Source organism: Corylus avellana, chromosome ca1 (assembly GCF_901000735.1).
Source record: "Corylus avellana chromosome ca1, CavTom2PMs-1.0".
Taxonomy (NCBI): domain Eukaryota; kingdom Viridiplantae; phylum Streptophyta; class Magnoliopsida; order Fagales; family Betulaceae; genus Corylus; species Corylus avellana.
In genome coordinates, this window is record NC_081541.1 from 46,779,356 (window position 1) to 46,792,656 (window position 13,301).

A 13,301-nucleotide genomic window follows, 5' to 3' on the forward strand; every position below is an offset into this window, starting at 1 on the left:
TTTATTATTATTATTATTTTTTTATTTTTTATAACCAAAATAAACAATAAATTTGATGAGGACGGCGGGAATGCTTAACGACCAACAAATCTTTAGTCTACCTACAAAAAATATATATATATAAAAATGAAAAATCTTTCGTCTAATTCCTAATTCTCATCTCTTGGCAACTTGGAAACAAAAACCAGCAACATAGCTCACCTACATGAATTTCGTAATTATTATAGAACTACGTGGGAGTAGATAGGCGGCTGTTCACAAGTTTGAAGTAAATACATATATACAACTCTTTCATCTTCACCAAAAGCTGTCTCTCTCTGACATCATTATATGTGTATGTTTGTGTTGGACCATTAGCTGTGAATCCACCTAAAATTAAGGAAAACAAACTCAAGTGCATTGATTGCGCCGAATGGCATGTTTTTAGAAAAATCGCTGGGAGCAACAAGACATTGTGTCCCAATAGTTTGGTATTCATTTGTCACTGTCTTGGCATAATATTTGGATTTGGCATGAGTTCAAATTTGTAATACTTTTGAAACTGATTTAGGCTTAGAATCTAATTTTGAATCATGACAGAGCTAGGGATTTTATGTTTGTAGAATATTAATTGATTGTCACAGTGCTGCTAGATTTACATGAACAGAGATTCCCTGCAATTGGGGATTCCTTCAATTTTCTACCTTCTACAATCAGATACGCAAATGAGAGAGGTCCCGGATGGCACTCACTTGTCCGTGTCCGTGCACTTGTTTGGGTAAGTGGGTTTCATGACCTCTCTCAATTGCAGTCGAGCACGTTACACAATTGTCCGTAAAACACTTGATTTTCACATGCATTTTAAACTAAGTGTATTTTTTTAAATGCATGTGAGAGACACAAATGTTCTATTAATTTTATTATAAATAGACATGATAAATTATATAAATCTAGACAAATGTTAGTTTAATAGATGAAAATGAACTCAAAATAAAAGACGCTCCGTTACACTTCCAATCATTTCTATCTTTTGCTTCAAAGTTTAACAAAAGCTAATCAAATAATCAGCTCCTCCGCATGTAAACGTGCTTGTGGGATCATCATAGGCATAGCTATAAGCTGTAGGGCAAGAAGCCTTGAACACCTTCGCATAACTTGAAGGCTTGCACCTCTGAGGGCTGCCATAGGCTCCTGTGCAGCAATATTTGGGTGTATTAAACGCTAAGCAAGCACTTTTGCAGGCCACAACATGACCATTCCTCCTTACTTGCAAGCCATTAGGGCAATGTTTGTTCAAGTCCGAAAGACAACTTATCTGCTTACAATTAGGGCCTGATCCACCCGAAGGGACTATCGAAACACGCATGTTGTAGCCGTCAACTAGGCTAACATCGTAGTAATCCACCGGACTATCTAGGGTAAACTCCACGAGGGTTGCAGGCGGTGTGCCGCCAGTCCCCGCACATTGCAACTGGCCGCCACAGTCTCCCGTGAAGCATGTCCCCTTACCCGACTCATCAAACGAACACCAACGACGACCCCAGAAGCGGCCCGACCACCCCTTTGGAGCATTGATCTCTACATTTTGGCCTGGCAGAAGCTTTAGGCCACCATTCATCAGTTGGGGTTTTCCTGCCCCGGGTTGGATCCCTGGCCATATGGTGTTCCTACATCTGTTTTGTAGTGTAAACACCGCCGCATCAGCTCCTGGCATAATTCCAGAAACTCAAACATCAGTAACTACGTTAATTAAACCCCAAACAGAGAGACAGAGAGACAGATCGAGAGAGAGAAAAAAAAAAAGAGACAAGAAAACATGTCAATTATGGTACTACCTGACAAAGATAATAGCAAGAAAAGGTGAAGCATGTTTAATGCCATGAGGGATATATGGTTGAAACTTGAAAATATGATTGTAGGGGTGTTTGTGAGATGGGAAATAATTATCATAAATTGAAAAAAGCAACAGATAAGCAGGATTTTTTATTTAAGATAACCCGGATTTCTCTACACCAGAATTAACAAAAATGCAGAGTTCTGTTGAAACAGAACACGAAAAGTATATGCTACAAAACTCATTCTTCAAGAAAAGAATAGTATAAAATCCGGCAATCTGCTAGAAGCTGTTGCTGATGAGGAGGTGATTTATTGCCACTTGGCGTGTCTTATGTCTTACAATGTTAATGGACTTGCCGAGGAATGATGTTATTTTAGGGTTGAAAATTTTTGACACGACGTGCGAATTTGACACGAATTTTAAAAAAAATTAACGAGTTAAGATCGATGGGTTTGACCCGTTTATAATTAAATGAATCGAGTTATGGTTAACCTATATAGGGTACGTTTGGCATTATGATTTTATAGACAAAAAATGCGATTTTAAATCAAATCGCCAAAAAATTGATTGTTTAGAATTAACGTTTTTAAAAATTTGCAATTTGAAAACGCAGATTCAAATCGCAGGTAATTAAGTGCTTTTTGGAAAATGTAGAATTTTAAAGGCTAAACTGCGATTTTAAAGGACAAACCGCAATTTTTCCAAACACTTGAATAGTTTTATAACTATACTTTGATGCGACTCAAATCCGACATGCGGCATTTAAGGCTGACAATTGTTGATATGACCAAAGAGTTTGACACAAACCCAACATGAAATTAGCAAATTAGAGTAGAAAGATCTAATCCGTTTAATTACATAAGTGAACGGATAGAGATAAAAGGGGGCATGTATGCGATTATGTTGAAGCAGTAAATGGGGTGAAGTGAACAACCGGACGAGCTGTGAGTGGGTGAACCATTCTCAAGGACATGCCTGGTCCAGATTGAATATCAACCTTGCCTCCATCTCCATCAACCTCCCAATCAAAGCATTGAACCAAAGATGCAACCGCAGTATTCATCAAGCTGAATGCCAGTGTTGTTCCTGGGCACCCTCTCCTCCCTGCCCCAAATGGAACAAAATTGAACTTTTGTCCACTGATCACTTCACTTTGCTCCTTGAAGGAAACCAAGAACCTCTCTGGGATAAACTTATTAGGATCATCCCATGAATCTTGATCCCTCATGATGGCATAAAGATTGATTGCCACTGCAGTTTTTTCTGGTATATCAAACCCATTGATTTTGCAGCTTTGGCGGCATTCTCTTGTTGTGACAGGGGCTGGTGGGTATAGTCTTAGTGTTTCCTTCACAACAGCCTGCAAATAAGGGAGATTTGGGATATCTGATTCTTCAATTAGTCTAGCTTTTCCCACAACAGATTCTATTTCCTGTCTGACCTTCTGGAAGACACAAGGATGATTAATTAGCTCAGCTATTGCCCATTGCATTGCTTCTGCTGAGGTGCCAGTGCCCGCAATGAAAAGATCCTGGCATGCATAAGAGAAAAATTCAAAGCCTTGATGAATGCTTTGGCTAAATAGTTAATGGCGAGAAAAAGCTTTTGTTAATCAAACAATATCAGATTAATAGAACTTCTGCAAACTGCATATTTGATATCTGTAACCTTCTGAAAGGTTCATATTATAAAGTTAAATTGGTTGTCTTTGACATAATTCACACTCCATATTCTTGCATTGCCATTCTTGTTACATCTTGTTGACCGGATATTCCAGCAAGTGGCATTTACAAATTACACCCTGCTGCTCAAAGACTATTTTGGTTGGCTAGGAGCCAAATTCGATGAGCACCGTAGATCACCAAATGTTTTTATTTAAAAAAAAAAAAAAAAAAAACTTTTCATTCCTAATAAGACATGCAGATGACTTTGAAATGTAGGTATTTTGTAAAAGAATGAACATTTAAATGGAATAGTAAAAGTTGATAGTTATAAAAATAGAAGTGGGATGTAAGTGTGCTTCCCCCCAACCCTTGTTGTGCTTCCGCCCTGTTAACCAAGTTAACCAAGCAGAATTCAAGAAACTTTATTTTAAACTCCTAAATTATTACGCGTTTTGAGAATACTCTTCAAATTTTAAAAACTCCCAATTTAATTTCTTGAACTTTCAATTTGATTCAATTGACTCTCCTCCATCAGATTCAGCCTAACAGAAATTACTAAAAAGACCAAACTACCCTTCAATTTTTTGTCATTTTATTTTTAATTTGAAATTAAGGGTAAATTTGTAATTTTATATTTTAAAAAAAAAAAAAAAGGTCAGGGGTATAAAAGTCATTTTCATCACTTTTAACATTTAAAATTTGACGGAAGGGGTACATTGCATCAAATTGAAAGTTCAAGAGGTGAAATTGAGAGTTTTTGAAATTTAAGAGGGTCTTTTCAAAATGCATAGTAGTTAAGGGATCTTAAATGAAGTTTCTCCTAATTTTTACTACCACATTAAAAAGTGAGCACCTTTTTTTTTCTTTTGTTTTTTTTTTACAAAAAAAAAAAAAAAAAGAAAAAAAAAAGAAAAGAAAAGAAGTGAGCACTTGATAGTGAATGTGTAGCAATTTCAATCTATATTGAAAGAGGTAAATAATGAGAAAAATAGATGGAGGAGAAATTGACCGTAAAGAAGGCCTTGATATGGGTCCTTGTAATCTTAACCTCAGCCTGCTCATCTTGACAAACCTCCAAAAGCATATCCATCAAATCCTTATCTTCTCTCTCACCCCAACCACCCTTTTTCCCTCTCTCTTCATGCTCCTTCAACACCTTCTCCAAAAGCTCATCAAACCTTCTGGTCATATCCATAGCCTGTTTCCCGTACACCCAAAAACCCAGTTTCTTCAAGGGCCCCAACACATCCCCAAAGCACATCTTTGCTGCCAGCTCAAAGGACTCCTTCACCAGCTCTATAACCCTCTCTGCCTCTCCTTCTTCCTCTGAACACCTACTGCTCATCACCATCCTGCATGTCACGTTGTTCGTATATCTCATCAGCTCAGCACCCACATCAACCACACCCTCTTTCGTCTCAGCACTCCCCAACACTCTCCTCAACAGCCTCTCCATTTCTTCGCGTCGAACAGCTCGCGACCGCTCAACCTAAATAAAATATTAATTAAATGATTAAATTTACTAAGATGATTTAACATGGTATTAAAGCCAAAAATCATAACAACTTACCTTATTTGAGAGCATTATAATATTTATTAAATGATTAAATTCATTCGTTCATATCAATTTAAGTTTGTGAGATAATATGTGATTTAACATACATGTGGCGTGCCGAGCAGTTGAGTGACGCAGAGCTTCTTCATGAACCTCCAGTAGTCTCCATACGGGGCAGTGACGAACCCTGAAGTTCCATACAGTAGCTTATCAGCAAAGGCGAATAAAGGCCGAGAAGCAAAGGCGAGATCATGGGTTTTGAAGATTTCAGCAGCCACGGAGGCTGAGGAAACGAGGAGGCACCGTGATGCGCCGATGCGGAGATAGAGTAGAGGGCCATATTTGGTGGAGAGGCGGTGGAAAGACTTGTATAAGGATGGTGTGAGGAGGTGGAGGTGGCCGATGATTGGGAGGGCCGGTGGGGTGGGTGGCAAGTGAAGACCGGCGGTTGGGTTGGGGTTTGTTGATGAAGATGGATCGGATTAGAAGGGTTGAGATGAGAGACACGAAGAAGATCAGGAAGGAGTAGCATTGGATGTCTGTCATGGTAGCCAATGCCATGGAAGATACTATTGCCTTTGATTCACTTCGTTTTGTTTTGTTTTTTGTTTTTTGTTTTCTGGTTTTGTTAGTTTCCTTTTTATAATGGTTTTGCCACGTAAGCACTTAAGGTTTATGATTGAAGTTTTAAGATTAAGGAGAAACTTCATTCTAGACCCTTGAATTAATGTGAGATTTGAGAAAACTTTCAAAATTTAAAAACTCTCAATTTATACTCTTCAATTTCGATCAATTTACCCTCTTCGTCATATTTTAAACTTAAAAGTGATAAAATAACGTTTACACCCCTAACTTTGGTATAAAATTTTAAATTTACCCTTAATTTTCTTTTCTTTTTTTTAAAAAAAAAAAAAAAAAATTGGAAAGATAATTTAATCTTTTTAAACATTTTCGTTAGAAGTTAATGGCTAAAACTAATGCAGTGGGTAAATTAATTGAAGTTAAAAGTTAAGGAGTGTAAATTAAGAATTTTTAAATTTTGGGAGTTTTATCAAAACATACAATACTTTAAAAATCTAAAGTGAAGTTTTTCTAAAATTAAATACTCATAAGAATAAAAAAAATAAAAAATAAAAGGATAAACTTACATACATCCCAATGGCGTAAGTAGAAGGTAAATATTATGAAGCTACCTACCTCCTACCTGTTTTTCTGTTTTTAGTGGAAGGTTAAGTCACATCACAATGGCGTCAGTAGAAGGTTGAATCTATAAGTACAATAACTTGCACTCTTTCACAAATTCAATGAGAAAAGAATGAGGATAAACTTATTTGGGTGTTTTTAATTGAAAAACTGATAAAAGTACTCATTGACGCTCTTCGTGGTCGCCATGAACTTCTAGGGCCTTGCGGTGTCCCCTATGAACGGGGCTGCCGGAGAGATGTCCCCCAAGAACTTCTAGCAACATCGTAGTGGCATGGTTGCCAAAAACTTCATGTACGATTTGGCGTGAATACCATTGCCGTTAGGTGGCCGCTATTGTGGAGTGTAAATATTAATAGTTTTTTTAGGAAAAATTGCACTTAGCGATTTCAAACTTACACCTATTTGGCACTTATATATTAGAAAGAAACACTCAAAGCCTTCCAATTACCCTTTATTTACGGTAAACACCCAGGTTAACATTATTCGTCAAATTAGACAGAAATTGATTCATTTGACTCTCACCTAACTTTTTTGAATAAAAACTTTCCAAAATGCCATTTGCTGAAGTTTGTTTGAAGTTGGGGACAAATACAGTCAGCCATTCAAACTCTTAAATCCCTTTGGACACTTGTACTTTCAAATAATTGATTGTATTTCTACAAACTAAATACTAATTAAAAGAAGATTTGGTAAAGGCATAAAGACAGAGTGTGTTTGCCTTGTGATGCCACAGGTCGAATGTACGTTTTTAAACAAAATCGCATGAAGTGTCCTGTTTGAAAGTGCGTTTTAAAAAAATGGCGATTTGGAAAATGAAAGAACAAAAAAAAAAAAAAAATCCACTTCAATTTTACCAAACGTTGCATTTTTAAAAATCGTGTTATAGCCGATTACATTTTGAAATCTCTATTATTTCAAACCGCACGTTTTAAAACCGTTGTACCAAACGAACACTAAATCAAATGGCCATTTTATTAAGCTGACATTGTAAAGCACTAGTAAATCATTTTGCTTCCCGTGAAAGAGGAAGAAAAAAAGTATTCTCACTCATCCATACAATCCTTGAACAAGTAAAAGCCCACCAGAGCAGGAAAAACCGAAGTTCACAATAATAGAGCTAAAAAGATGGGAGCCCTGACAGAACAGAACAAGCACTATTTGTTTATCAGATAATACAATATTTTTTAGCAGGAATTATATAAACAAGAACAAGCTGCAGATCAAAGCTTAAACCCACAAGATTTGGTACATAATCCCAACATTTATCCTCTTATTATGATCTGCATCAGATAGTATACTACCAAAAGACTCCTAAACCTCTAAAACCCTTATTCATAGAACCCTCCTAAGGTCTAGGCTTGTACACTACTTCATGATTTCACCTGCACCAAAAAAGAAAAAAAAAGGAGATGGTTAATTTATCAATTTGAGAAAAATAAGCAAGGCCAATTTTAGAATATTCTACCAAGCAGTATATATCTACTTTTTGTAATCATTTGGGCATGATTTAAACTAAATGATGAGACAAGTGCAATTTCAATGTGGTTTGTGTTCCTAATGATACAGAGTTCGGGGGGAAAGTAAGCCAACATGATTGTACTGCATGGCTTATTCCTTTTAACACATGTTAACAGGAAGAAAATTGGGAGCAGGCTTAAGAGGACCCTAAAAATGGCACTTGTCTTGAATGTAGTTTGGTGCAGAACTTGCAGTACTCAAATGCAGTGCCAAAAAAGATAGTTAGAAATATCAATTTAAATGATTAAGTCCGTCGTTTTTTATCAGTTTTAAAATTTTGAGATAAGTGATATCTTAAGTCCGAACTCTACTTTATACCTTATTTTCATTTCAATTAAATATTCACGTATTGGGGCTCACTTACATGGTTCAAAGTTGGCGGTGCACTTCTCGGGGAGTTGCAAAGCCATGTTCCGGTCGACACCAGATATGGGAGGTCCATTCACAAGCACACACAGACAAGGCTGGCCTAGAGTCCTGAGGGCATTGCAGCAGGCCTCACTTGGAGGGAGGGGGCTAAAAGGAGCAACTGCTGCCCTGCAAGGTATCAGCTGAACAAGTGCTGAGAAGAAGGTGCTTGGACAAGTGGTGCCCTTGCCTTGCTCCACCAAACCTGTCATGAACAACATAAAAACCAACAGTGGCAAAGCCCTAGTACCAAAAAGCTTCATGTTTGAACTGAGACTGTCTCCCTTACTAAAAATGGGTCTCAGAAGGGTTCAAATTATATAGGAATATTGGGGATCACGCCATATTGCACCTCTGTCCTACCTTGGCATCACACTGGCCATCCCACTTTTATGCCAACTATGCTATTGATCTGTATTGTTTCTTGAAAAATAAAAATGCAGACAATGTGATTGGCGTTGCTGATGAAACAGTTACCAAACTCAAATCTCATGATTCCCTGCACTTTAAAATTTGTTTTAACATTCACCACACTTTACTGCACATCTATTTTCATAATTGCTGGTATGCATCACTGCACCTATCGTCATGATAAACGGCTTGTATCACTGTGACTTTTTTTTTTAGTTCTAAAAAATTATATTCATAATTGCTATGATTTAGAGGTTTATGAATTCAAGTAATGAATCAACCAATCAACTTTAGGGGTGGCAATTCGAGTTTATGTGTAAGGTTTAGATCGTATTGAGGTATAGGTATAAAACTATATAAGTCAACCTTATTCCAACCCATTTAATTAAACTGGTTAGACCCCTCAATCCTAATATACTAATTTTGTATTGAGTTCGTATTAGATTCACAGGCTGTGTCAAAATTGCTAACCCTAATTAACTTCATATGATTGCTCGAATATGGTAGATAATTGGATTGCAGCATGAGGACTTTCTTCTCTGAACTCATTTTGGTCAATTCGGCCAAGTGAGAGAAACTTTGATCATTTAAAACAGGTCTATAAATGTTGAAGTGGTAATAGTATATTTACCCATGAAATCTGGAGAAATGATATTCCATGTCAGCTATAATTTTAACAGGTAGAATGACTTCGAATATCAGTTGTTAATATGAGAAATAAATAAAGAAAAGATAGTTATAATTCGTTGCCACCAAGGAAAAAATTCCAATACATTTACTTCATAACCGAATCAATCGGTTGCTGTAATTTTCAACACATTTCAAGTTTTCAACAAATAGCAAGAACTTTTGCCCCCTTCCTCCAAAGATAAAACTGATAGCAAGAACACACCAAATACAACATGACAATTAATGGCTCGGACATGCTCCGCTGATTCTGTTTATCAAGCCGTAAAACAACGAAACAAACATGTCGGCATCCCAACAACTTTTATATGCTGTTTGCTTCGTCCAAATAAGAATGTGTAGTTCCCAATTGTTACAAGTCATTGACGTTCTCCTTTGTTCCCTTCAGATTGATAACTGCGAGCTCCTGTTCAACAAACTCTCCTGCGCACATAGGTGGATATTTGCTGGCAAGTGGTGATTCTGCGAAGTGGCCTAAGGGCTTCAACACAGCATCTGATGCTATGTGGGCAAACAACTACATAAGACGAAGAGAAAAAGAAAAGGTCACATTTATTCAATCCAAAACAAAAGGTCAGAAATAAGCATAATATTCAAAAGTCATTCGCACTGAGCTCTCTAAAAAAGACCAACTTAATAGAAAAGAACAATGATGAGATGGTATGGTTGCCATCACTAACCGTTGAGGATACTCTCCATAGGCTGCGATTTTGTTCTGATGCTACTTTGATTGCTTCAATAGTCCTATTCGTGACCACTACTTCATGCATGCCAGCGATGCAGTCTCCAGCGGTCAACCATTCTATCTGCACATACATGTAGTGTAAAAGAGAATTAATCTACGAATTAGAGATAAATATATCATAGCTAGCCAGCTGCATTACTTGAGAATTTTATTGGAGTAAAGAGAAAAAAATTCTCTCTTTATGTGATGAGGAAAACTGTAGTGCTGGAGAGGAAAGAGAAAAAAATTCATATACGTGATGAAATTGGTTTATGCTTTACTACGGCATAACAAACACAATATATTTTACCACTGAATGATTTGAAATTTGCCGTGATCACTCTCAATCACTACACGAATAAAAATTATATTTTATTTTAGGAAGTTCAAATAAAAATGTCAACAATCAGATTGTTCCTACCATCATCAGGACATTGGATATGTGCAAATCCTATGAATTCTTGTATCATATTTGTAATTGCTTTTCCGATAAAGCCAGAAGATTTATGTAGTAAATTAGCTCAAGAACATAAACATCAAACATTAGTCATTACTCTTACCTGCTTTCCTGTTTGAATGAGAAGACATCCTACAGGAACCTTCACCTCCACTTTTTGTCCATTTCTGAGCCAAATGTTCAAACCCGGGAATCTACTTCTGCCATGAATGGTTAGAAAATTAAGGTCATAGTGATATCCTGCAAAAACAGTACCTTCTTGGCCATAAAGTCGGAGGTCACTCCCTGTTGGAGCAAGAAGATGCGGCCCCTGGGTTTTGAAAGGAAATGCACTTGTTATAAAATGCATAAAACTGTTTAAGAAACACAATACTGGAAATGAAAGAATATGATTCATGCAGGCCTTGTTGAATACCAAAGATCAATAGCACAAATAATACAAAAGCATGATAGAATTTACAAAGTGATACAAAGAAGGATAGTAGACAACATGCACACTCCATATAGGACTTAGAGCACCTAATCAAGTTGTCACATTATCAAAAAATTACAGTATATGGTCACTGCATTTTCATCACTGAAATGGACAAATATTTACCACTCAAAAAGCCTCAGATTTGCACTATTGTTTTCTGTCAAAGCCCGTGAAATACATATCAATAAGAAAATAACAATGAGGCATGTTTACTTATTCAAACAAAGAGTAAACTGAAAAGAGAAATATTAACAAGTCGATGCTTTTCACACGGTGGCTTTTTACAATGCAAAATCGAGGCTTTTGTGTCCATATATGCTTTTGCATTCCTTTTTTTTAAAAAAATAAAATAAATAAATAAATAAAAAAGGGGGCCAAACTCCTATGCATAGGATGATTGCATAGCTGGGGAAAATTGCCTAAGATGAGAGAGCAGAAATGAAACGGGGACCTATGCCACTCATCCCAAAAGTTGACGAGGTTGCATTTTCTTACCAAAAATAGACAGATTTTAAAAAGTGATGGATACAAGTAGATTTGCAATCAAAACTGTCCTAAAAGATGTCTGATCAGATCCTTCACAATGAACAATTCTTTGTAATCCACTTTCACTTCAAAAATATAACTGAGCAGCAATGAATTAGAAACTGACATAAAGACTTGAGTGGTAAAACAAGTCGAACTGTTAGCCATTTTTTACCTGCTTCATAAGAGAAGTGAATGCATCTTTTGGCAAGCCAAACCCAATAGCTGCCATTTCAGCAACAACCTGAGCAAAAAAATTTAGTTATACAATAACTTGGAGAATATGCATAACAAGCATTACATGCTAGGAACAACACTGATGACTTACCTCTATTGCCGATATCATTTTATGTCCCCATGAATCCATGGTATCTTTCCATTCAGGAAAACCTTCAGGTATAACAGGCTCTGCATTGAGTTCCTGCAAAAGAGAGATGGAAATTAAAAGAACAAATCAACTCAAATTATATAGAAATTCTTTTTTGGATGAATAAATTATATAGAAATTCAAGGAGAAGGAAAGATGTGAGACCTGATATCGGGTGTTCGAAGGACGAGGACCCACTCTCCACATGTATCGCCACTTGCGATCTGGTCCTACGGGAGTGGCTGGTTGGAACCCTTTTGGCATTTCTCTTAATTTCTCTTGCATTTCTTCATCAACCAGGCTCCTTGGAACTTCTACTCCCTCTGGTGTCACCCCAACCTGCTATCCCAAATTGTGCCAGAAATTATTTTCAACATTTAATAAATCAATGCAGACTTGCATATTAAACTGGTACCACCAACAATGTAACTTAAGCCATCAGTTAGTGTTTAACCAACCATTTGGTTCTTTGGAACAATGAGAGGAGTGAAAAGATAATTCTTGACTAAGAAAGGACTTTTTTTACCCTCTTAATGAGCATTTTCATACCATTTCCTTCCTTTCTTTCCAAGAATCCAAAGCTAAGTCCATTAGAAATCTTTTTTTTTTCAAGAAAAGGACCAAAATTCTTTAATCTACTCAATCAACAAAGAAAGGACCCCGTAGAAGCCACTAGCGACCTAATTCACATAATTTTAACAATGTGTATATAAGGTCTTGAGTACTCCTTCCTTCCAAGCCAATTTTCAAAGGTTTCAAAGCCGAGTTGTGCTCAACGTTTGTATCAAACAATTATATCAACTAATTGTTCCAACGACCAAACTTAAATTCTCGTATTCACAAGTGTAATGCTGAGACAACTAACCAACAATTATATCAATGGCTCACTCCAGTAACCAAACATGAATTCTCGTACTCACAGGCGTATACTGAAACAAGTAACAAACAATTACCTGGTAATGCAGGGCCGGACGCTCCTGGAGGCGCTTGAAATCCGCGGGGCGCTCGAAGTACTGCTCCATCATATCGATGAACCGGTCGTTGTCCTCCGCCGTACATCTCGGATCCTTCACCAGCAACGCCCCGGTCTCTCTCAGGACCCGACTCACCTCTCTACACAGCCCGGACAGTTCGGGTCCGACGCGGTCCGTCAACGTTGACGGATCGCCGTTGATCTCGTCCGCCAGCGCCAGATACACCGTCAGATCGATCACCGGTAGGTCCATTCCTTTTTTTTCTTCTTTTTGCCTTTTGTTTTGTGATGGCGGGAGAGAGACGGTGGGTATGCGGGTTTTTTTTTTAACTTTTTGGGTTTGTGCTAAAGTGGGCGAGTGGCGCACGTTAGCGTAGGGAATACAGATTCGTGTAAAACTGGGGCTCTGTTGCGTGGTGATTATGTACACGCGACGTACAGATTCGAAATTGGTATTGACTGGACACGTGGCAATTATCCGTGGCCAAAGTAACAATACTCTCACATTATCTTAG

At 37.4% G+C, this 13,301-nt stretch overlaps 4 protein-coding genes across 4 annotated transcripts; all 4 read right to left on the minus strand.

The window, feature by feature from the left end:
- Positions 1-985: 985 nt before the first annotated feature.
- LOC132168131 (pathogenesis-related thaumatin-like protein 3.5) lies at positions 986-1,860 on the minus strand. Its single transcript, XM_059579219.1, has 2 exons — positions 1,815-1,860; positions 986-1,686 (listed from the first exon to the last, which is right to left on the minus strand). The coding sequence occupies exons 1-2, from the start codon at positions 1,858-1,860 to the stop codon at positions 1,022-1,024; spliced, it is 711 nt and encodes a 236-aa protein (XP_059435202.1). The 3' UTR covers positions 986-1,021.
- Positions 1,861-2,600: 740 nt separating this feature from the next.
- LOC132168130 (cytochrome P450 705A22-like) lies at positions 2,601-5,622 on the minus strand. The gene is given in 4 exon segments (XM_059579218.1): positions 2,601-3,347; positions 4,490-4,969; positions 5,143-5,479; positions 5,481-5,622. Coding segments are annotated over 4 exon segments (1,566 nt in total). The 5' UTR covers positions 5,597-5,622; the 3' UTR covers positions 2,601-2,714.
- A 2,493-nt stretch (positions 5,623-8,115) lies between these two features.
- LOC132173731 (protein LIM1) lies at positions 8,116-8,430 on the minus strand. Its single transcript, XM_059585322.1, has one exon. The coding sequence runs from the start codon at positions 8,428-8,430 to the stop codon at positions 8,116-8,118; it is 315 nt and encodes a 104-aa protein (XP_059441305.1).
- Positions 8,431-9,332: 902 nt separating this feature from the next.
- On the minus strand, positions 9,333-13,115 carry LOC132162316 (uncharacterized). The gene is made up of 7 exons (XM_059572565.1): positions 12,767-13,115; positions 11,979-12,152; positions 11,775-11,867; positions 11,622-11,690; positions 10,550-10,756; positions 9,946-10,071; positions 9,333-9,782 (listed from the first exon to the last, which is right to left on the minus strand). Exons 1-7 carry the CDS (start codon positions 13,037-13,039, stop codon positions 9,618-9,620), a joined length of 1,107 nt encoding a protein of 368 aa, XP_059428548.1. The 5' UTR covers positions 13,040-13,115; the 3' UTR covers positions 9,333-9,617.
- Positions 13,116-13,301: the final 186 nt, after the last annotated feature.

Bases quoted from the DNA above. Each gene is read 5' to 3' on its own strand.
- LOC132168131 (XM_059579219.1), bottom strand. From the start codon at position 1,860: ATGGCATTAAACATGCTTCACCTTTTCTTGCTATTATCTTTGTCAG. The intron at 1,687-1,814 runs GTAGTACCATAA...GAATTATGCCAG, and splicing joins CTTGCTATTATCTTTGTCAG to GAGCTGATGCGGCGGTGTTT.
- LOC132173731 (XM_059585322.1), bottom strand. From the start codon at position 8,430: ATGAAGCTTTTTGGTACTAGGGCTTTGCCACTGTTGGTTTTTATGTTG.
- LOC132162316 (XM_059572565.1), bottom strand. From the start codon at position 13,039: ATGGACCTACCGGTGATCGATCTGACGGTGTATCTGGCGCTGGCGGAC. The intron at 11,691-11,774 runs GTAAGTCATCAG...TTTTTTGCTCAG, and splicing joins AAATGATATCGGCAATAGAG to GTTGTTGCTGAAATGGCAGC. The intron at 10,072-10,549 runs GTAAGAGTAATG...ATGTATGTGCAG, and splicing joins TCATTCAAACAGGAAAGCAG to ATAGAATGGTTGACCGCTGG.